Source organism: Coturnix japonica, chromosome 6 (assembly GCF_001577835.2).
Source record: "Coturnix japonica isolate 7356 chromosome 6, Coturnix japonica 2.1, whole genome shotgun sequence".
In the NCBI taxonomy this organism is placed as follows: domain Eukaryota; kingdom Metazoa; phylum Chordata; class Aves; order Galliformes; family Phasianidae; genus Coturnix; species Coturnix japonica.
Window position 1 is genome coordinate 15,442,010 of NC_029521.1, and position 25,196 is coordinate 15,467,205.

The 25,196-nt window shown below is 40.2% G+C and overlaps 1 protein-coding gene across 2 annotated transcripts; it reads right to left on the reverse strand.

Moving 5' to 3' along the window:
* Positions 1-318: 318 nt before the first annotated feature.
* RBP3 (retinol binding protein 3) lies at positions 319-24,024 on the reverse strand. 2 transcript variants are annotated; one of them, XM_015866476.2, is made up of 5 exons: positions 23,959-24,024; positions 12,634-15,634; positions 6,059-6,249; positions 3,389-3,531; positions 319-1,620 (listed from the first exon to the last, which is right to left on the reverse strand). In XM_015866476.2, exons 2-5 carry the CDS (start codon positions 15,589-15,591, stop codon positions 1,292-1,294), a joined length of 3,621 nt encoding a protein of 1,206 aa, XP_015721962.1. In that variant the 5' UTR covers positions 15,592-15,634; positions 23,959-24,024; the 3' UTR covers positions 319-1,291. The 2 variants fall into 2 exon arrangements, with proteins under 2 accessions (XP_015721962.1, XP_032301433.1); XM_032445542.1 differs by lacking the exon at positions 23,959-24,024 and having other exon boundaries at positions 12,634-15,910.
* Positions 24,025-25,196: the final 1,172 nt, after the last annotated feature.

The following is a 25,196-nucleotide window of genomic DNA, read 5'->3' on the forward strand; positions in this document are numbered from 1 at the left end:
ACTCTAAGGGAGAAGCAGATGTGCATTAAGAGTATGGGCAGTCCTGGCAGACTGGGAAGGGTTATTTCTGATTGTATAGTTGAAACAATACAAGTGTATAGTTGTAATTACAGAGTAAATAGCCAGAGGGTATCTAAGAAAAGACTCACCAGTGCTAAGGCTTTCAGTTGAGATGGATGCTTGCCAATGTTGAGGCTCACCACAAAAACTCCACGAAGAAGCAATCTCCAGAAAGAGATGCTACCTTAGTGGTGGTCAGCCCTTAAACGGGATCTAGGAGAGGTGGAGTCAGGCTCCACTCCTTCCAGGAGCACAGCTGAATTACTTTCACCCGTGCTCCTGCAGCTGACCTGTCAGTTGCCTCAGATGGTTAATCAGAGGTTCAGGCTGTGATCAGCAGTTTCTCTTACACTGGTACATCTAATGAAGAAATGGAGAAGATACTTAAGTCTTGAAGTTTGGAAAACAAACCCTCAAAACTACTGTTCATTCTTCATTCAGATGGATAAAAAAGAATGTGCACATTTTCCATAAGGAGAAGGTATGTCTTTTCTACTTCTGTGTAAATGCTTTAAGGTGGTTCACGTGCCTTCAATACTGACAGCTCAGAGGAAATCTCTCTAATTTGGAGCTAAATCTTAGGAAAAACCAGACAGTGCAATAACTAACATTTATATTTGACCACAGGAGAGGAATCCACCAATATATCCAATTATCTTAACCATGCCCAGAAAGAGCTGAGTTCCTCAGAATGGGGTAAAAAACTAGCATGTTAAAAGCAGAGTCACTTAGAACTATGTAAGGGAAGAACTCACTACTGAAATTGAACTCAAGTTCCCACTCCTTTCTAGGAGAGATGGCTTTCTTCCCCAAGGAAAAAGACGATCAAAAAGCTCATTCAAGAAATGAGATTCCATTGTGAAGTCTCCCTCTCCTGCTAGGAACTCAGATCCACTTCTGCTGTCCATAACAGCATAATTCCTGAGGCTTGTGAATTGTTTTGGGTAGCAGAAATGATTTCTCATAATGGAACAGAGTACTTGGGCATTAAACAAATAGGTAACATATAGAGAAACACCTGTACCCTTCTGATCCTCTCACATGCACGCATACACATATACAGCTTGTTAGTTATTTGTAGTCTCAATTTTGCACTAGTTATTGAAATTAGAACTGTCTGGCTCTGGGCTCCAAAACCCATTTTTGGTTCAGCTCATGAGAGTGCAAGTCCCTCAGGCTCCTTGAAAATTACAGCTACCTACTTTTTCAAGAAGCACATGCCCCTGTTGGGCTATCTTGAGCTGTGCAGGTGAGCACCGAGCACCTCCTTTGCTTTGATGAGGGCTGTTACTGCTGGTGTTTCCATGTGAGGGGACACCCCTTTCCCTTCCCAAGAAGTGCTCTCTGCAGAGATGACTGATCTTGCTGTGGGGATGATGATGTAGAAGTTGGTATCATCTACTTGGTATGTCTTCGGGGAATGGGACCCACCACTGGTCTGTTCCCCAATGATGAGAGCTCTGCCCAGCCTCTTCATTATGAAGACAAACTCCTCAGCAGCCCCAGCTGTCACAGCACTGGTGAGGATTATAACTCCTTTCTGGGAGCCATACCTCTCTCCTGCCAGAAAGGACAAAAAGCATCACAAAATTTGTCCGTTTTCAGAGATTATTTGTGTAACTAAGCCAGTGTTTACCTAACTTCCTACTTGCTATTAATAAGCAAAGAAGTTTGAAAACCTACTTTGTGTCTATGATGTTATCAAATCACTTTTTGTTCCCCTATTCCAGCCTCTACAGTATTAAAAAGACTGTCACTCTGTGTGGAGTTCTTGTGCCACCACTTTCTAATATGAGCTCCAACAGCTGGAAGGCCAGCTCATGGTTATCACTGCTGATTCTGCAGTGGCTTGGACTTCCACTAGAGCTCCTGAAGCAGTGCAATATGCAGGTGAGAAAAACATCATTTTTCACCGTCCCAGCAGAAGTACTCAAAATTCAACCAGCAGCATCTTCAATTACATTCTCATATCTGCTCTAGGAATATGGCTGTCATCATCTTAGCCTCCAAACTATGCAGGCAGCATTTTATGAAACTATAATTACAGTGGTTTCCCACAGGCTTTTTATAGTCTATAAATGGAAGCTGTTACACAGCCTTTGTCCCAGGCCCTTCAACAAATACCCCCTTATTTTTTATGTCAGCCAAGTTGTTTCATTCTCTTACATAAACCAGCTGACAGGAGTAGCTTTCTTGCGTCATATTTTCAATATATTTGAGTACACTGAGTACTTTTTGAAGGCTTAGATCATTGTAAATATGACCAGTGTGTCATAACTGGAACTTGATAATGTGAAAGTTACTTAAAACTGCTTTAAAAATGTCACTTGAAGTTACAGTATGACATCTAGCTTTCATACTAAGCTATAAGAGAGGAGACAATAGCATGGTACTTAATTTTCACACCATTTTTGGTCTTCTCATTTCACTGTAGACTTAATATCCATTAGAATACCCTTTTCACAGTAGATATATATAATACAGAACCAGATCCAGCTCCTTTGAAGTTAATATGAGTCTGCCTGATCTCTTTGATGGGAACTAGAATGTGTCTATAGTAATCATACCCCTTAGCACAGCCCACCTCGAACTGTCTGAGAGAATAGATGGGCCCTGCAGCCTGCCACAAAATTTAACCATTTCAGTATGCTCAAAGACAGTAATTGCAGATACCGTGTGACACCTCTGTCAGAAGTGTCTCAGCTTTAAAGGGGAAAAGAATTAAAGCCAGTATTTAAGGCTGTTCTGTTCTCTAACTACACTTTATGAGCACTGAAGATCTCTCTCCCAACATGTTGTAGCACCCCTTCAACTTCTGTGGACAATGTGGTGGGGTGTGACACATCACCAAGTGGTCCAAACGCACTCAGATGTGTTGCATTTAATGCCTCCCTTTTGCTTTTGCCATCTCTAGACAAACTGCCCATGTTCTCATCTTCTGAAAGTATCTGATAGATCACATAGGGAGAAATTGAGATGCTACAGGTAAAACTTCAGTGAGTATTGGAAGAAGCATTACTAGAAGATTAAGCAGCAAAAGATTTATTCTTGTCAGCTTCATAGCAGTAAGTCATAACAACTGTCTACTGTATTCAGCTAGAATTCTGGGAACCAGTTAATAAACTCATCCAAACATGCTACACTCCTAAGAATTATTTAGGGTAACATTAGAGACAGGGCTGAGATGCCCATTTCTGTTTTTACAGCTTGAGGTAATTGTAGCAGGTGCTTTCACCTAATGAGTTATGGTATCTAAGAACTCCCTTTAAAACACAAGGAGGAACACCTGAGATGTGAATCTACTCTGAAAAGAAATCGTCATTCTCACCTCTGAGCTGTTGCTGGGTCCATATTTCCATTACTGAGTCACTAGGTCTGTCATAAACTTTGTCCAGTAGAACCTGATGTCCTTCATCGAAGAAATATGAGCATAAGATTGGTATGGAATTGGTGTAACCTCCAATATTGTACCTTTTCAGAAATTTAGAATATTAAGAAAACAAGTGAAATTTTGTTGCAGACATTAAATCTACCTTCCAAGTACATAAGTATCCCCAGTACATATACTTAAGACTACATTTTGATGTGTTTACATTTATTTTCCCCTCATCAGCAGATACAAAGTCTCATCTAGCAGGCAGGGATTGTTACTGCCTACAATTGGCTACAAATGTAAAAAAAACACAGAAAAGTCTGTTTTTCTCTTGATTCTGCCTGGAAAAAACAACAACAACAAAAACAACAACAACAAAACAGAAAGTACACAATGGCTTTTAATTTACAAAGAAATATCAGACTTGTTATTCTTCTGCTTTGACTAACTCACAATGCCACTGACCTAATCATAAGGACAACGCAGCTGTCACTGCACAGTGTTAGGAGGCAGTGATCTGCTGAGTTACTGCCTAAACAGCCCAGTTTTGCCACCTCTACTAGTGGTAACAGACTGGCCAAGGTAGAGGAGCACTGATATATGTTGTCTTCTTGCTGCAGTCATCTCTCTCCAAGAGGATTAATTTGACTGTCAGATGTAGCCAAGAAGTCAACATGTCATCATGCGCTTTGAAGAAAGGAAAGAGGTGTTTTAGGTATATTTTCCCATGTAACCTTATATATACACTGCAGTGCTAACCTTGTGCAGCTGGCTGGGCAGCAGACAGAAGTATGCACCCAGAGAGAAGCCAGGCAGCAAGATGACAGAGCAGCTGCCTGCCCTGCAGTGCATGCCTTACAGAATTGAGCTGGTGAAGTCAGGAAGATTTTGAAGGAAAAGCAAATGTCAGACATCTCCCTACTCTGAAAACATCAGTTTAGAGGCTTCTTCAATTATCAAACTTCTTGTCAAGAAAAAGAGACATGGCTGATGATGAACACAAGAAACATTTTGACAAGACAGTAGAAATAAAGCAATGCTGGAGAGCTCTTCCTGGGACTCTTCAGGGCAGAAAAACTGCAGAAACTTCAGTCAGTGATAATAACTGAGCAGCTGTGAGAATATTAGCTCAACTCTTTCAGTCAAGTCCTCCATTCACTACAGAATTCTTGTGTGTCACTAGGAAAGATGTATAGTTTACCAGTGTCTTTGTTCTCTGTGCTGTGATAATTAAAAATATGGAGTTGGTGAGTAGCCAGGGAGGGGAACTTGTAAGGTAAGAGACACTGTGTATTACAGTTGATCCTATGCAAAATTGGAATTATCATTTATGCCTTAAAATAATCATGCTGATCCAGGTGGAGTCTCAAAATGTAAAATGCATGGGGTTCTTTTTATATGATTTCAGAGACTAAGTCTTCTTGGTGCTCTCAGATGTGCTTTCTCAAAGGCTAGAAATAAGATAAAAATAAAAAACAAGGCAAGCAAAAAAAAAAAATAAAGAAAAAGGACTATACTAAGACCATTTAGCATCTGAGACATGGCATCATTGCTGTTTTGTTGGCTTCAGCATGAGCACTGAATTGAAAGAAACCAGGGCAAGAAAAGGGAAAGTCCTGGTCCTATTTCTAGTCTTTTTAAAGATAGTGATATCTTTGCTTGAACTGATTTCAGTACCAGGTGATTTTGATTGACTGTTATGCTGCCTCATCTGGGAGCCGTACTCATCTTTTCCTGCATATGCTGCAAATCCCAGAAGAAAATTAAGAAAACTGACAACTTTAGAAAGACTCATTATAGCAATAAAAAGAAATTGTTCCAGCATTAAAAACAGGCTCTTACAAATGCCTTCTTTTTAATTGTTATTTATTTGTATTTAGCTTACAAACTTTAGCTTGAAACCAAAGCAAGCGAGTATACTACAGAAATATTTTATGGGAAATGTACCCTTCTGGTATTCATCTGCACTGACAGCTGACAACAAATGGATGTAGTCTTCTGGCTTACTAATTTTGGAGCACTGTTGTCACACTGGAGCATCCAACACAATCCCAAAAGAGAAGGCACAGGACTACTGCACAGCATGGTCTAGGAGTGCCACAGCATCTTTCAGGCAAGACAATGCCCTCGGGCCACCTTTGTGCTCTGTGCACAAGGGTCATTCCATACAAGGCTGACTGTACGGCATAATTTGGCACTGCATACATGGCAGTCTAGATGCTGCAACAGACTTATTCATGGTCTGTTTGTTTGACCATTTGACTTGACCACTGCCTGCAGTGAAATATTTAATTAGACCGTACATATATAATTAATACAAGGCACATGCAGAGTTAGATTAGAAAGAAATCAGAGAAAGAAAACAGATGTGAAGCCCAGGATTGTGTCCTGCAGCATATCCCCTAAATTTGCCTATTTTGTTTTAAACATCACAAGTGATAGTACAATTTCTCTTGAGATATACTTCCAGACAGTTATTGTTGTCTTTGGCTGATTTCCTTTTTTCATTTAATTCCAGTAATGTTACTCTGTAAGCAGGACAGTAAGCCATGTAAAGCTAATTCACTGTTACAAATAAAATACTGTTTTAAAAGAGGTTTGGTTATTTGCCATTCAAAGGCTTACCTCATGTCTATGATTAATGCGTCTGTGTGAACAATTTTCTTCCAAACATGCTCTACCAGTAGATCAGACACCTGGTTTAGAAGTTCACAGTCTCCAAACATATCAAATCTCAGATAGCCGACGTTGTTTTCGAATACATTTGTGTGGAATGAAAATTTAATCAGATCTTCAAAAACTTCTGGGGAAGGGATCTGAAAGAGTTTGGAAAAACAAAACAAATCATTTGCTGGCACTGATAGCTTGGCACAAGGTTTAAAAGGAATTTTGCAAGTCAGGATTAGTCCAGGTGGGACACATCTAAGAAACTGACCAAGTCTGAAGAACAATAACGTAACAATATTTAAAAACTTCTGCATGTTTAACTTAGTTTAGAATTGGCTGCTTTTTGCCCAGTATAGAATGCCTCAGTAGTGGATCAAGCCTTCATTTGTCAAGTCTCAGTTCACCTTTCAATAATACAGGAATTTCCTTGGGCCAAAGAGAAGGAAAAAGCCACAAAAACCACCCCAGACCCGCAATCTAAGTCCTTATAACAGATCTGCCACCCAAGTCCTTCTGTTTCCTCTAACAGTTCTTTCTAAGGAAGGGATTTAGGGATTTTTTAGTCTCTTGTTTGGGCTTAGCTGACAAACAGCTGCCGGCTACAGGTGAAACTGGCTCCAGCCACTGATAACAGGCCAGTCCCTGTGACAGTGAGGGACTTCATGTTTTGGGCATGTGCTGGCATGATAATGAGGTAGACATGTGTTAAGTCTTTTTATATGATGGACTTGTGCCTGGAATTTCACATGTTAAGATCGATTTATTTCATTTTGTTTATCTGGATGTTATTAAACAACAGACATTTTTTTCATAGCAATGCATAGCCAACTAATAAAGTTGTTCTAGTAACCCTATATTATTTGGAAACAAAGTCTGCTGCTATTGCCAAACTTATGTTTTGCATGCATATTTCTGAAAACTGAAGACTCTCTAGCTTAAGAAGGCTTTGATAAATACATTACTTATATGACCTTCTGCAATGTGGGCTCTCCCCCTCAGGGTCTTTGTGAAAATGATTGTATACTTGCTTTCTAATTAGTTTCTTTTTCTGCTATAGCTCATCCCCAGGCAATAAATAGCTTTACAAGTGACAAGAACAAAGAATCAGTAGTACCACACGGAAGGTGCTCTCCCAACCTGCAACTTGGGAGATGTTTGTACTTGATGCAATTTAAGCACATTACCTTTAACTTGGGGAGTATTACCTACTGTATCACACTTCTAGCTGCCCTTAGCTTCTTTAACAATAATTATATATGCCAAAATCTCAAATGTTAATTCAAAAGTTTTGCTAGCCAATAGTTGTTGATCTAATGCTGAGAGCAAACTCAACTGAGACCTCTTCTGTACTTTCTTTTTCACTGTATCTTGTAAAAATAACCACTGTATCTTGACTGTAAACATATAAGTCTGAGCTGCTGAGTTTGTCATTTCCAATTCAGTTCCCAGTGACAGCAATGCTACTTGATCTGCCCACTGTACTTTGATTAACAAATCACAGTTTTGAGGAACATATCCAGCATGCCCTGCATTGTTCTGACAGAGCTTATTTCTAGTTCAGAGGTACTGGTCCCCTCAGGAGGAAAAAAAAAGTCATCGCTTGTTGGTAACACATAAATAAAATTGATGTGGTATTCTCAGTCACTTACTAATGATATTTTACTTGAAAACTCACATTTCTTACTTCTCTTGTAAAATAATTGCAAAACGCTCAACCAGAAGCACACTGATCAAGAATAACCCTTCTGTCTATACCTGGAAATATTTTTTTTCTACTTGCTCTTTATGGTTGTAGAAAAATGTTTCAAAATACATCCATTCCAAAAGCTCTAAAAGGAAGCCAGACCAAAAGCACACGGAATGCTCTTTCTTAAAATAACAACAAGAAAAACTGTCCTAATTCTTAAGGAGGGGAGAAGGCTGGGACTGACATTACAGTGCTACTATCTTGGAAAACTGCAGGTTCTTGACACTGGCACACAAGCTGCATGCAGCTGGTATCTCAGGACGCGAGCCTACTTTCACAGACCAACAGCGTAATTTTCTTTGGAAGGCAGGGCTATGTTTGCAGGTCAAGGACAAGCCAAGACAGGATGCAGCTGAGACTAAGATCCTGCTGCTCAGTTAGGCAGTGTTTACACACAAATGACTTGATGGTTAAATATAAACCCTCAGGTGCCTTAAGAACAGTATAAGCAATGCAGCTAGACTAAAGGACCTCCAAGCTAACATCACTTAATCCAAGAAGAAATTCTTTTCGTTAACTATACAGGGTGTCCAGCTCTATTCTGCAGTTACCTTCTGTGTGTATGTGGCCTAACTAGAACATGTAGTGTGACACAAAGTAAGACCTGAATTGCTGCCCTGGGAAATATGCATGGACTTTTATCACTGGCTAATACACCAACCACAGGCAAATGTCTTTAACAGCTGCAGCTCTCTTCCCTTCTTTCTCCCCTTTCATCTCTTCCCTAAGCTGTTTTAGCTGTGTAAAAAGAAACTGCATTTTCATAGTAAATTTCATGCTGGCCACTGTAGTGTAACTCTTAGCTCTGTTAAGGCTGCTAGTGCTGCCAGCCTCCAGATCAAAATACTATCAGTTAACCTTGTGCTGCTGAAAACCCAAAGGCTGGTTTAAGAACCATGAGATCTGGAGGCAGGTTGGGGACATCACTTATTTCTTTTTCAGAACAACACTGGACATATTTGTGCACCCTCACAGTCTGAAAGGAAACCACCTAGCCTAGTAGGTTCCTCAGCTCAAGATCTAAGGAAAATCAGCAGTCTCCCTGAAAGCTGATTCTCACTTGCTCTCTAAAACTTCCAGTAACAGAGATACATGTTCCTCTTCGGGAAATCCAGTCTAGTATGTCTCTAGCTTTACAATATATTCCTTTAATCTCATGTAAACACTCTAAATTTACTGCTTTTTGCAGTTTAAGTGCATTACATCTTGGCCCGTTCAACACAGATGAGGAAACAGATTATTCCCTTAATATTTAAAAAAATAAATCACCTCTTATCTCTCTGAAAACTGTTTTTGCGTATCCTGTTTTCTTTTCTTTTGAATAAACATCTCAAATCCTTTAAGCTTTTCTAAGATAACTCTTGCCCACTCTTCTCTTTACTTACATTCCTGTTCCTTGGGCTCTCCTCACTTGAGTCACAACTCTACAGAAAAGCATTCCACAAGAATGGGTACTGTGCACTCCAACTGAGGCTTCATTAGAACTGAACGTAGCAGAAGGCTTTGCATGTTTTACTGATTAGATTTGTGCTTATCCATACCATTTTCATGATGATTATTTTTTACTGCAGCAACTTCAGTCTGAGAAATTGTGTTCAGATCGTGAACTCCAAAGGACCCATACACTTTTGCACAGAGCTCCTTCCAAACAACCCATTTTCCTCCCAGAGAAATGAAGTCAATTACCCTCACTCTAGAAACTGTAAAAATCCTGCATGTACATTTTTAACCCCATCCATCCTTTCATAGATAAGTTCTCCAAGTTTTCCAGAACTGTGGCTTTGAATCCTTATTCTGTCCTTCACTGAGCCAGTGCAGCCAGAATGGAGAAGTTACTATAAGGAAGAGCAGAAATACACTGGAACAGCTTTCTGAGAAGGATTAAAAGAGGTTACTTAAGGCTGTCAGTCCACACTGGGAAAGCACAGGACAGAGTGAGAAGCAATACTTTCACCCTGCAGAGGGCTGCTCAGCACAGCAGCACACTAGCCTGCTGTGAAAACAGGTAGCTTGTAACATATACATTGCAAGCCAGCCAGCAAAAGCTTAAAGCACAGTTATTTTCTAGACTGAAATACCCTGGAAGATTACACCAGAAAACATGATTCTCAGCTAAGTTTTGAGTTTTCATCTGGCTTCCATTGAAAAATCCATAAAACGAATGGGCAAATCTACTTTAACATTGATGAAAACGCATTAGAGAAGCATGGGTCTCTTTTGAGGCTAGAATAGCTACCAAAGGAGTAATCATCCCCTCAAAGAGCTTTGCTTTACACACAAAAGTCTATTCTCAAAAACCATATATGCAACATTTGCCTCTAGGAAATCTGACTTGGGAAAGCAGCATTTATGCAGCAGAGATCTCCAGCTAGCATTGACCTTGCTATTGTCATGGAGGAGACGTATTCACTACCCACTATTATGCTTCAGCAGCTCTTCTAGTGTAGCAGATGTAAAGGTCTACATGCATTTCACTTGTCTGTCTCCCATGTCCCATCCCATCCCGTCTGCAGTTATTCATCATCACTCCCATTTAATTGTGTTGGATCTGCTTCGCTATCAAGGTCATTACCAAGAAATCCCACTATTAGGGGGAAGGGTGGCTGGAAGGCTGGTAGCACAAGAGAAAAAGCAGCTCCTCAATTTTTAAGGAGTGAGCATAAAACAGATTAAAGGGCCACTGTGTTCCTGTTTAAAACTGTCCAAAAAAGATGAATTTATAATTGCATTTAATGCTATTATGTAAACATCACAGAAGTCTAAAGTCTTCTGCTCTCTGGGATATTGGAATGGAGGATTTCTGAAATGATCCACAGAAAGCATTCCTTCTGGCTCCACAAAAGCAAGGCAGAATCAATCACCCCATAAGGGGAGTCAAGAAAGGACAGGGACACTGTGAGGGGAAAAAAGGTGAGGAATTGAAGGTACCTCTGCTTCCCAAAGGTCTGTGGATACTTCTTCTACCACAATCTTAAGGAACAACGCTTACTTTAAATTTTAGTTCACTCACATTCTTTTGACCCCAGACATCTCACTCAATGGTTCTTTCTGGTCTCTTGTCATCCCAGACTCATCAATTTCAGTAAATTGGGAATACCTCCTCCTTTGACTGCTATTCTAGCCTCATAAGAGACCTGTGCTTCTCTGTTCCCCATGAAGAAATCTCACTTTTGTTCAGATTTTCACACACACTGCTATGATTTCCTTCATATGGATATACCCACCTGACCTTCTCTAACCATTTTGCTTGATGGAGTTGAGGTAAATGGTGATATTAATTAGTGTAGTTACATTTTTTCATTAGCTCTATCAGGATTAGAATTCTGCATCATGTGAAAAACAGGGTTTTCTACATTATGTTCTCAACATTCAAGGCACAAATAATTCTTAATCAGTGATAATAGATGACAATATCCATTAGGAAGCTTCAGAGAATATGGTGACTAAGTTGCAGGTTAGGGATGCATACCCACTATTTGTCTGTTAACAATTTAGCAGGAAGCACTGGCAAAAATCCCTTTAGAGAGAAGTTTCTTTTTTAAACGCCCAATAAATGTAGGATAGGGAGAGAACGATGGAGTAGAAAATGCAATCCCTTAATTAATGATTTCCATTAAGCGTTCTTTTTTTGTTGTTGCTTGTTTTTATGATTTTGCTTGGAGGTAAAAATGGAGCCAGCACTTTTTGATTAACAAACCTGAAAAAAATGCTCTCCTCTGAAAATGCTTAGATTTTATCCCTGACCTTTGTTTTGGAGATAATAACACAAAGATCACACTCACCTTAATTCATGCATGCCTAAAAACTTCAGAGGGTGGAAGCCCACAGATTTCCTCCCCCAGGAAACATTTAATAGTTACCTGACACTTAGTATACTGTGGTTCACTGCAAAAGCAAATGCATTCCCTTCAAAAATGTAATTTTATGGGTCCCTGGGGAAACGACGTCTCTGTTAGATGCACTGGAGCAGTAGCCAAAAAGATGCTAACTCCATCCAAGAAAGGGATCAGGTTATCCTAACCCTCCCTTTAATCTGAACATGGAATTATAACCAGTGCTCCTGGGAGCTCCCTCTAGCACAACAATGAATAAGAAAGATTGCCAAGGCAGACCAGTGTATAAATAGGCAGGCTCAGAACAAAGCACAAACTGTTATGCAAACCAAGCAGCAAGAACAAAAGGAGATTATTAAAAATCAATTTCCCCCCAGGGTCACCTAATTTCCACCCAGATACTTCTTCCAAAGTATTTCTAGCTCACTTGGAGACTACCTTATGCCGTGCATGAGATACAATCAGAGCAACTTTTCACCACTAGTACAAAAGGGGAGGCTTATTCTGATATAAGAGAGTTAAAATAAGACAGTATGGCAATTTTTTTTTTATATAAAGATTCACTACAAGATATGTAATTGTATGTTTTGAAAGCATATGCACTTACTCTGGACCAACTATGTTTTTCCTCAGGCTGCAAATTCACTTTCTAATCAGTAGTTTTCTGTGTTAATTTATTACAGCTTGAAAAGCCATAGTACTTTTCTGTGACTGGAAATGATGAGGTATTTTCTCTCCAATATAGAAGCCCTGCATTAGAATCTTTACTTGTGGTAGATGGCTGCCGATGGAAGTTCACAGTCTGAAGGCTCCAGAATGCATGGAACCAGAACTACCATCTACTACCACAAGCTGCTACCCTGGCTTGTCTTAGAGTCAGAGGGAGTTCAGTGCTCACTCAGGCACTGACATCTAGCTGGCATAAATATAGCTAAGTACAAAAGAAACAGTACCTGTTTTGGTACAATCCCTGGAATGCTGTCTTTGGCATGTTCAGGAATGTAGAGTATTTTCAGGTGTTCATCATCAGAAAGAGCTTGCAAGATTGCAGTCAGCTTCCTGGCCAGCTCCTTTTCTGAATTAATCCTTTTGTAATTTTCATTGTTGACACTCTTGGTGAGGTTGGATGCTATATCAGTCCCAGTGTCTACAAAAGCATAGTTTTCTGCCACAAGCCTACCCACAGTTTGCACCATCTGGGGCACCTGGGCACGCAGGCTGGCAATGTGCTGAGCTACAGCCAAGGCTTCGCTTGCTTGAATGGTGATATGTGGCTCTGCTCCAGACACACTCCACACTTTGCCAGTGACTGGGCTGAGCACCACTTGGCTAGGGATGGAGGCATATAAGGAACTGTTGCCAACTTGGTAAATACCCACTGAGAGGGAGCCACCTACTGTGGGCTCACCAATAACTGTGGCCCGATGTAGATCCTTCATAGAACGAGTGAAAGCTTCAGCTGCTGAGCCACTCATATGGCTTGTTAAGATGTAGATGTCCTTCAGGGAGCCATATCTCTTGCCAGTAACCCTGGGGAGAGTCCACACCTCTGTGCTGTGGGAGGTGCTACGATCAAAGACAGTATAGAGGTGTTGACGAGGTTCAGGCTCAAAGAAATAGGAGCACAGTATTGGGACAGCAGTGGAGTAGCCACCTGTATTGTATCTCATGTCAATAATCATGGCATCTGTGTCAACCAGCTTGTTCCAGACCATCTGCACCAGCTGAGGTCCAATTGCTTTTACAGTTTCTGCCTCAGCCATCATATCAAAGCGAAGGTATCCCAGGTTGCCAGGCAATACCTCAATTTTGAAGAGTGCCTCAATGATATAGCTGAGTTCCTCAGGGCTGGGAATCATGTTGGGAAGCTGTTCTTCTGGTGTTGGTTCCACATGGCTGTGGAAAACATGAAGGCGATGATCTCCTGATGCTTCCTGCAAGTCACTGGTAAGCTGGGAAGCCAATGTCTCAAAGTCTACAGCTGATCGATAACCTCCTTGAACTCGTTTGGTGTTGAGCATAACACTGGCCTTTTCAGCCACTTCTGGGATGGCATAGTGAGCCTCTAGAAGTTGCCCAGTACTCTCCAAAAGCATCCCCATTTTCCTGTGAAAAGCTAGCACCTCTTCCGCCTTCTCCAGTGCATCCTCAGCCAACACTATGGCATCAGGCACAACACCTCCACCCATCCAGCTTTCCCCATGGTTGTCAATGAAGGTGATAACTGGGACTGTGATGGTTAGGCCACGGGTTATTCCTTGCTCAGGCTGCAACAGAGGGAAGGTACGGGTATGTGAGAGGCTACCTGCTGTGATCTCACCGATCAGTGTGGCACGGCCAAGTGACTGCATGAGGTAAGCAAACTCCTCAGCAGCTGTAGCAGTGTGGCGGCTGGTGAGCACGTAGACACCACGCTGAGCTCCGTAGGGCTGGGCCAGTAGTTCTGCCTGGCTGTTATGCTCTTCTGTATGGTTGGTGCGCCTGTCATAGGTTGTAAAGAGATGGACAGGGCCAGCAGTAGGATCTTGGAAGTAAGAGATTAACACAGGCACAGCAGAGGAGGAAGGGCCACCAGGGTTGTAACGTAGATCCATGATCAGGTTCTCCGTATTTTGGAGGGGCTCCCAAACTTTCTTTACAATGTAAGGTCCCAGCTTAATAAGAACAGAGGCATCAGCAAACTCATCAAAGCGCATATAGCCCACATTGTCTGGCAACACTGACACCTTGAAGACAGTATCCACCAAGGCATGCAGCAATTGCTCATTATCAGGCAAATTGGCTGCCATTGCAATCGGCATCTCAGCAGGAGGGGCAGCAGCTTCACCAGGCATCATGGCTCGGACCAACAGACGAGGGTCCTCAGATAAGGTCTGCATCTCACTGTTGAGCTTGGTGGCCAGGTCCTCTGCTGACTGCACAGAAGAGAAGTCAGAGGTAGCAAGGTGCCGCAGCAGCGCTGGCACTCGCTCCACTAAGCTGTAATTGTCCTTTAATATGTCTGTGAGACGACTTAAGGTGCCAGGCACAGCTCTGCGCACTGCCAGAATGTCCAAAGATTTCTGCAAGGCTTGCTCTGCCTCAGAAGCCACACATGGCATCACCCCACTCACCTCCCAGCTCTGTCCACCCCCACTCAAGGGGCTGACAGATCGCGACACAGGAACCATCATATAGAAATTAGAAGGACCAATACGGAACTTCTGGATGTCCAGAGAACCCCCAGCTGTCTTCTCCCCAACAGTGATAGCTCTGTTCATGTGCTTCAGGATGTAAGCCACATCTTCAGCCACTCCTGTGGTGTGTTGACTGATCAAAACAATGACATCCTTGTCTTTGCTGTATCTCTCTCCCAACACTTTTGGCAACGTCCATATCTCTTCAGTGGTGTTGGAGGGCCGATTGTATACAGTTTCAACATGTAGCATCTTGTCTGCTTCATGCAAGTATGAGATAATGAAAGGAATTCCAGAGATCTGTCCTCCAGTACTGTAACGAAGATCTATCACCAAGGCAGATGTATTTATCAGTGTCTTCCATACCTTGTCCACTAGAAAAGCTCCAACTTTCTCCACAGCTTCCTGTCCTATGACATAATCAATCCTCAGGTAGCCAACATTTCCCTCCAGCTTATCATATATGACTACATGCTCAATAAGACTCAGGAGTTGTTCCCGAGTGGGGTAAGTTTCAGCTTCTTGTTTAGGAGCTGCATGAGCTGATGGCTCATAGGAAATTACCAGTCTTGGATCATTCAGAGCACCCTGCACTCCAGCTGTCAAGACGCTGGCCAGCATTTTTGGATCAGAAATGTCCAGGATCTCCCCACTCTTGATGGCTCGCTCAATGGCTTCTTGCATTCCCACCAGGTTTTCAGGATAGCAGTAGTTATCCAGGAGGACTTTAGCCATGTCCAACACGAGGGTTGGCTGAAATATTTCCTCAGCAGATATGCTGAACACGATCAGAACAGAAAACAGAAAGAAATGTGCTCCAATCATTTTGGACAGGTTATAAAAAGAAAATGTACTTAAGGAAGTCAAATGCTTTTATCTGTCAGAGAGATCATAGTTCTCTCTCTGTCCCTCTGTGAATCAAACTGAAACCTCTGCATAGAATGCAGGTTCACCAAACAGATACAGATCTTTTATCCGCATTAAGCCTTTAATCTCATTAAAACAGAATGCATCATCCAAAGCGCACCAATAGATGAAGTTCAGCTTCTTGCTACTGTACAGACATCTTACAAAACAGTAACAAACTTCGATCATCATGGAATATCTTTCTGGCAGTTAATTGTTTTGAAAAAGGAATACATTGTTTGTTATAAGCAGGGCCTGACTTACTCTAGCAGTGGATTGCTAAAATGAAAATCTTTGATGTTAACCACAATTAGAGCAGCAGTCATACAGTCTTTCACCATTATTTATATAAAGCTTATAACCAGGAGATTTTTCTGTGACTTAGCTGTATCAATATTTAATGCTTTTTTAGAAGTTGTTGACGATACATTGTCTTTAGAGGTTTTCAGTCTGTGCTGCTAAGAACTGTTCTTTCCTTCCAAGAGCTCCAAACAAGAAACTCCAGACATTTGAAACAGCTCATAAAATCCAAGGTAATGACAGCCTGTTAATTTTTATGCTGAAAATTGCCAGCATTTTAAATAAGACTTTGAACTACACTTGCTTCAGTGTAATGCAGCTAAATGCGAGGTGACTTTAATCTTCATAATTTGCACTCAATTAGGATTTACTTGTAATACTATTGAGTAACATATGGTCATGTCTGATGACAGCTCCCGGCCAATGGACTTTCGGCTCAGCTTACTAAAATAGAACGTGGGGGGTTGTTTTCTTCTGTTCACAATGTATTTGGGACCCTATTGTATTAAGCATTTGAAAAAGGATCAGAATATGCAGTATGCAGCTTCAGGCTGTACCCATGTAAATTGTCAGCACCCAGAGCTGCAGCATGACATGCCAAAAACATACAAGAGCACATCCCCAGATTTTAAATCTGAAATAAATTGTTAATTCAGTCAATCTGCTTGCAGGAGGTAGCTTCAGTTATGGACAAAGAAAATGTGGGAAAAGCATGCTTTCGCACGGCTTTTGAAATGTTACTTTTTGCCACACACAAAAATAAGCAGAGTCTAAAAGTGGTCTATCCCAGCTGGGGACACTGTTGGTATCATGAATAAGGGATGCCTGAAACACAGATCAACCACTCATATGAAGTTTAGTGCAGAACTCTTTCTGGACCATTCAGTAATAGTAATGAATGCATTTTGTGAAGCTCCTTCCTTTGACATGTCTGTATACCTAGCATATCTTTGCAGATAATAGTCTATTTGGGCAGATACTAAACAATCCTGTGCTTGCTTTATGCTTTCTATGTGAGCTGTCTAGGGAATAGCTATTTTGAATCTATTACTTTGTGAATAGAGAATTTATACTTCTAGAATAAATCAAAGGGGCATCGAGAAGAAATTCTGACCATAAATCAGGCAGAGAAGTTATACAGAGAAAAATTCCTTTCTTTTTTTTCACCTAAACTCTCTCTCCTTGAGAGCACAAGGACTAGAGGAACTTACTGTAACAAATAATAGATTTAAAGAACATAAGAGAAAAAAAGTTTCATGCAAAGCATAAATATATTTTCAGAACTCATTGCTAGAGGATTTATGAGCATCTGAAGTATGTGAGCTAAGAATCTGGACAAATTAACAGAATAAACTCATTTGTCTTCAGTCTAGTTGCACTCTCATGTTTAGAAAGTTCCTAAATGGATATGTGCAGAAGCCAGAATTCTGTACTACACACACACAAAAAAAAGCCAATTTACACTCCTGTTTAAACTCTTGAGCATTCCTGTAGGGTTACAGGAATACAGAAATACAGCCTATTTTACAGAGAAATCTAACTCTAATTCTTATCTTAAACCTCTCCTCTATTTTGCGAAAAACATAGATTATTTTCCAAGAAGTTACTGTCATTTCCAGTAGCAAGAGATCCCACTGAATGCTTGACTGTATGCAGAAAAGAATTAGTATTCTAGATAAAAATTCTAAATCAATATTCATTACATCGTTTTGATGGTTTTCTTAATTTAGGTCTTAGATCCCACCATAAAAATATTGAATGCAAGCTTAGAGTACCATGACAGCAAGATTCCAGGGTTTGCCAACCTTAATCATAGATAATCTGTACAGTGGTGAATGTAAGTGCTGGAGCCCTCAAATGGTTTAAGCAGTTTAGCCTGTTGTGCTCTTTCCAGCCTGTTTACAAATTTCAGGACCTATAGTATTTATCTAAACTGACAGGATTCTGTGGTTTTTTTTTGTTTGTTTTGTTTTTGTTTTTAAATGAAGAATAAGAAAGTACAACATTTAAATGTTATGAAGATTTTCATGGCTATTCACAATGGTTTTATCGGCATTATGTTAAAGAAAAAAGTGAAATAAATCCAACAAAGGGAACAATTACATAGCTCTAGAAGTCCATTAGAGAAAAGACTGGTCTATGGCAAAAGCTGTAAAACACAATGATATAAGTATATTTGGCAACCAAGCAGTACTATTATCCATAAAAATTAAATCTTCATTTAAAATAATTGTAGCCACTTCCCTTGTCAAACAAGAGTACTGGGATATAGTTGAAAATGTTGCTGGTAACACAAACACATAATTAACCTCCACATGTGCCATGCTAGTGTTGAGTGTGTCTGACTGGTAGAGAAACTGAGACTCAGATCTGTTACATCTTAGTTCAGAGGAGTGGTGGGCTGAGAGATTTAGCTCCTCTGTATTATTGCAATGTGTGATACCCACCACAGAGCTTAATCCAAGACATTATCACCAGCTTGAACTGCCCTTCTTTCTTCCTGCAAAGGAAAATCCAGCATTCTAAGACAAAGTAGCTTGCATGAAAATGCCCTAGCAAAACCACATTTTGTACAGAAGTTGACATTTGAGCTCAAGGATTTATTGCCAGAGCTGTATTTATGCCTCATGTAGACAATGCAGTGGCTAAGGCCTCAGAAAATGGGCTTCTGTTTCTAGTTCTGCCACTAACCCAATTGAAATGACTGTGGGTAAATTGAGTACTATTGCTTTCCTAACCCAAGGCTCTTCTAGCTGTCAGCTTGTAAAGTCCTGAGGACAAAGAATATCTCTTGCTCCATTAATGTCCACCACATACCTTACCCTTCCTTACAGTCTCAGTGAGCATCTCTAAATGCTATTAACACATGAATAATCTGATGTACTGCAGCATATCAGTTCAATAGATCAAATACATCTTGAACTTCATAAACCCATACTTCAATTCTGAAGCACCATACACTCTGCACACTGACGAAGGCAGGGGAATTTTGAAATAAGAACACTAGCAACTATGATTGTATGGATACACTAACAGTCTTAACTCCAGTGTCCAGCACTCCAAAGTGCTTAATGTTTTATTTCCACCATCTTTCAATTAATTTGAAAATAAAGATATCAGTTAACTAATCTTATATTGATGGAAAATGAAGAAGAACAAGAAAAAAGTGAGAAGAAACAATGAGATAAAAAACAGTGTAAATGTGAGGTGGCTAGAAATTCTGCCTGCTGGTCTATTGGGTTGGGTTGTTTCATAAGTCCCCTTTTCTACTTGTAGAACTTGAAAGAAACTTGTATTTCCTTTTTCCTTTTACTCCTGCTTTGTGCTGGATGAGAGCATGCCCAGGAGCTAGGGAGCAAGGTTACAAAAATGGATCCATTGTGACAGGAATTGGGAAAAAAAATACAATAATCCATGTCCCTAAGAATATGTCAGGATGGATCTCTATTTCTGTCTGTTTGTACAGTGGCTTTAAGCATACAGCTTTCTATCCCATAAAAAAAAAAGAAGAAAAGAATGACATTGCATGTTTATGGAACACGCATAGTATTTTCTTCAAGTTTTCAGCATATAGTGAATAAAGGACAACTATAAAACAATATTTATGAAGCATGGAATAGTGGTGGAAATAAAGTTTAAGTATTTACCATTAGAACTGGAAAAACTTAAAGTCTCTGAATTTCATGAAATTAACTTCATTTCACAATGTAGACCACAGATCTTCAAAAATATTTTTTCTTTTTGAGAAGGGCCTTCTTTCTCAAAGTATTCTGTGACTTCTGTTAGACTATGATTAATGCAACTAGAAATGAGAAGGGATTATTTAAACTACTTCACGGTAACTTTCTATGAATAGCACATCATAGGATATTGTAGGTATAATACATGAGATGTTAGTATTCACTTCACCTCATCCTGAATATAACAGACATAGATGAACAGTAGTGAAGATTATCCTGAGAAAGGACGCTTCAGCAAACACTATGCATTTTCTAAGCAAGATATTTGTCAGATAATCATCTTCCATAGTTAAGTGTACTTATATCCTCCATTAAACTCAGTGCATGTACTTTCTGTCTAGCACTTCAGGAATCATTTCTTGATATTTGCAATATTCTTTTCCAATATGGTCTTACCCAGAAATGAGAAGTGAGGAAATAGCCCTTTCCTACATGTAAAATTGTAAGACTTAAACAGGAAGACTATCTGATTTCCACCCCCCATCCCCCCTTAATTATTATTATGTTCTAAAGGCTTCAATTTTAGAAAGGCTAGAAACATTAGCTGAGGTTTTTAGAAAACTAGGATTTTAAGAAATACACTATAATGTGGAAGAGTAACAAGATAGAGCAGCAAGGTCTTAAGCTACAGCAAACAAGGATCTGCTTAAATGCAGAAGACTAGGCACAGAAATAATAATAAAAACTACCTTCCAAAGACCCAGAAAGCCCTCAGGTAGGCAAGGATCTCCAGAAAAGATGTTCTCACCTCCACTGCCACCCTTTGAATGAAGTCTGGGAAGGGGTGGATCCTGGCTCTGCTCCTCCTGGTCATTCAGCTGCATTACTTTCACCTGAGCTCACCTGGGTTGGCTCAGCCTTCCTACCAGGTGCTCAGTAGATGGTTCAAGCTGTGACTTAGCATTCCCTCTATATGCACATAAAGAATTATGCTTGCTTTCCCTAATAAAAGCTAAGGTATGGTAAGACTCTATAGCTTAATGAATTTCTTCAGTTTGATATGAATTTTCCCTTGTGCTTTTTTTTGCTCTTGACCTTTACTTGTGCTAGTAGCACTCTGAAATTAACCAAGTTTCATACTGCAACTGTAAAATAAATGCTTTAACTAATGTTCCTGACTCAAAAGTGGAGCAGGATTTTCTTCTTCACTGCAGTTATGTTTGTGTTTTCTTGCACTGAACTGACATGCATCATTCACTGCTACCTTGTAATTTTGTTATATAATGTTGTTAGATATGTTATGATAGTCCTTGTGTGGTGTAGATACTTCTGGCTTTGGAGAGTAGCAGTTTACTTCTTGCTTGATAGAAGGAACTTATTTTTATTAAATATCCTGTGTAATACAGTTCTATTCACTTAACTCTTGTTATCTGGTTCCAAAATATAATTCTACCATCGCATCTAGTTTCTAGTATTATTCAGGCTAAATGACTTTTTTGATCTTGCTTTGAGCCAAGCTCAACAGCTCAGGCCTACTTCTAGCATTTACAGTTCATAAAACTTTATAATCTTTTAACAACTGCTCACAGGTATTTCATTTTCTGATTTCAGTGGCTATGGACTTCCCACATACTCAAAGATGACACGTTTTCTTTTATCTAACAAGTCTGCATCACTCTGCACACTAAAAATTTTCACAGGAGATACTGTAAACATTTTTCTACTCCTCCTATATTCTCTGGTGGTCATCTGCAGCTCACCATTCCCTCAGCAGGGTTCTTATGGATCATTTGGACACTGTCAAACTGCAGTAGCAGGAGGCTTATCTGAAGGTGGCAGCAAGAGCAGCTTTCTCACCGGGAGAAATGATTTGTTGAACCTGGAAGCTATGCAAACAGGACTTGGAAACAAACTAATCTTGGTTTTAATAGAGACTCCTAATACAGCTGTATTTTAATGTAACAGAGATACTGGGCTCCTACATACTGAGAGGCAGAGTTTACTAGCCCAAGCATAGGACTGTGCTAATGAAAATTTTAATGCTTCCAGGACTCTGGTAAGTATTTCTAGACAAACCTCCCCTGCCTTTTATAGATGTACAAGTCTGGGTCAGTACAACTTCATGGCTGTCTGCGCCAGGCATTACTGGACTGCATAGGTATGGTCTATGACTGTCTTTTCTGTTCTGGTCTCGTTATATTTGGTACAAAGAGAACCTTGTCCCTGAGTAGGCTTTCTAGGCACCTTGGTAGTGCAAGTAATGAATAATATCACCTTAAGTTTCCTTAATAACTCTCAGGCTAAAAGAAGTAATGTTAGGTTTTTCCACCTAAGTCTTTCAGACCTTACAGTGTACAAATTTTTAGAAACTGAAATTAAAGCTGATGAAGTTGTTTTTATTATCAAAAGATTCACATTTTAAGAACACAGCACTTCAAATGAACAACGACTATATCTGTATATTTTAATTGTCTTCTGCTAACATGCCTTTCCCTTCCTAGAAGGGACGTTAAAAAAGTAACCAAGAAAGAGAACAGCAAAGGAAAAAAAAATAAAAAATGGGAGAAGACAGGTCATGATTCAATTAAAAGATTGAGGAATTGCTTGCAATGTACATTTCCATTATCTCTGTTTTCAGCCAGGATTCATGATGCAACCAGAAACAGGTGGAAAGCCATCACATTCATAGTTTAACTGTAATAAACTCACACTGTGCAGCTCTACTGAACTGCCATATTCTGGATAAGCAGAAGGTTCAGGAGGTCTTGAGAAAAATGCTTTGCTGCTACCCAGCCTCAGCTAGTTTAGTCGTGTAGTTTCGCATTTTGGTAATTAGTTTTTCAACAGATTTAAGGAATTGATCTTCAGTCTTTAGAGAATTAATGTATTATGTGCTTATACTATATGGTGTGTATCCTGTAGATTTATTTCCATTTCTAATTTTATTTTATTTTTTTCCCAGAACGCTGCACCAAAACAGTGTTAGCCAATAGTAAGAAGTGAATATTAAATATTTCATCAGCAGACCTCCTATCCTTATTATTTGAAAAGGTGAAAACTCCAGTAACACGCAGAAGCCTATGTTAAGCTGCCAGGTACTACAAACAGCTGTCACCAAGCTAAATCCTAGACACTGTGCTGCTGATGGCACGCCAGATCAAACATATCCTACCCATGCTATTCAACGTGCTGACATAGGATGCAAGTGCTCAGTATGTCCAGCCAGACTAACTATTGCCATTTTAAGCTATCTAGCTTGAAAGTGCTGTTCTCCACCACTATTTGCTCAAAAGCTTTGGTTACCAGCCTGGTACCAAGCCCTGGGCTGCTAGGCTGTTGCTTGCTTAGTGCTTCTGGTGTACTGGTCCAGCATCAAGGCTTGTGAGGACCAGCAGACAACCTATAGGACTCCAGCCAAAGCTTGCACCTCAGAAAGGGGCTGACTCACAGCACCTAATTTTCCATGCCTACACTAAGGCTTCACCTGATTTGTGACTGATGATCTAGAAGAGACTGGAAAGCAAGGTACAAGAAAGAAACAAGGCCATCTTGGCAGCAGTTAACCACAACTGTGAGGCAGCAGCTTGGCAGGATAACAGTGCTAAAGCAACCCAGCAGCTGCAGCCAGAGTAGAGACCAAGAACAAAACAGGCTGTGGGCAGCCCAAAGGGAGACTGGCATACAACTGACATTATATTTAAGACACCATGGTGGTGGGGCAGGGGAGGTAAGAAAGGCTCCTGACAGCCCAGAGATGCTGCTGAGGCAGTGCAAGACAAGATTTAGAGAAAACATTGTAGAGTGAAGAAATGCCCACAAGATGTTTTATAGGTCCCAGACAGACCTAGAGCAGCACAGAGGAAATCTGTGGCTCAGGCACCTCCAGCTTGATCTTCCTGCCCTGCAATGAGACAAACAGAGCTCTTTAAAGTGCCTTGCACTCCAGAAACTGCTGCAGAACCTACCCTGGTTTTGCTTATGCTAGAAACATAATAAACAGTAAGTTAGGGAGTTCAAATGGGTTAGAGGAAGGTAGTTGCTCTCAGATGCAGCCAAAGGAGAAGTAGAGCTCCTTTTAAGACATTTAAGGGTAAGGTCTTGTGTACAGTGACAATAACAAAAAGATGGCAGTAAACATCCAAAAGGTTCCTGTATGGTGACAATAACATAAAGATGGTAGTAAAAATTCAAAAGGTTATTTACAGGAAAAACTCACCTGTATGGAAGCCTTCGGTCTGCTGGGAAATTCTGAGGCAATCTTCACCAAGGAGCAATCTCAAAGAGATGCTTTGAGATTAGTGGCGGTCAGCCCTTAGATAAGGTCTAGAGGACTCCACCCCTTCTGGGAGTGCAGCTAAATTACTCTCACCTGTGCTCCTACAGCTGACCCAACACTTGCCTCAGCTAATTAATCAGAAGTTCAGGCTGTGATTATCAATTTCCCATACATCTTGCTTCACAGACATTGTTCATCTGCTATTTATTTGTTTTCTTAAGTTGTTCTATTCTGTTCTGTTCCATTCTTTGCAATAAGGGACTTAATTCAGTACTGCTTATGGGCAGCTACAGCGTGACATTAATTCCGCTTGCAGCTAACAGTGCAGCCAGCCCTATGCAGAACTCTGTGTTGCATAATTGTTGTGGCCATGTTCTGAGAAGGTTGGAGTAGATTCTGCTGTGACCCAGAAGCAGTGTTAGTTCTACTAGAGCACAATTGTGTCTGAAAGGATAAGCTGACTTTAAAGAGTCTAAAACCTGTTACTAAAATTTCAACAATCAGGAACTCTAGGTTAGCATTTCTGTATTGTCAGGTTATTTTCAGCAGAAAGGTATCTAAACAGAGATTAAGTGAATAGCTCCAGAATCTTGTGAGGCTATTGGCTCTTAACCCATACATACAATAGATAAACATACAGAATGGTATGATTAAGCGGCTATCAACAGATCACATAGCTAGAAACTATACAGTTGATGATTGTAATATTAAAGGGCTGTTATTACACAGCTAATGATCTTGAATATGTTGATGTACTTTAGCCTTGTGTTTATGTTAAACAAACAAGCTTTATTTTTAGCTGTATGTCCGCGCAAGCCTCAATATGCTCTGTTATAGCAGCATGCTACTGGTTAATGTTTATATTCTGGTGGTGAGAAAGTGTTTTTTAGTGTCTAATGAGGCCTGACTTCATGCAGGTAGGAAGGTGCTTTGCCCACCTAACTTTGTAACTTGTATATTTTCTAGTGCTTTTTGTTCACCTCGCTGATGCTTTGTGTTCCTAAGCAGCTGAAAAGATAGAGACTGTGACCAATTGTTTAAAATGAAATATTCAAAATGTAGGCAGCTAAATTTACAATGTAAAACCAAACATTGATTTGGCACATACTTCTGCTGTCCTGTAGGTAGCATTTGTAGTTGCTATCAGGTTCTCATTTTCTCTTGACCCTGTTCATTGC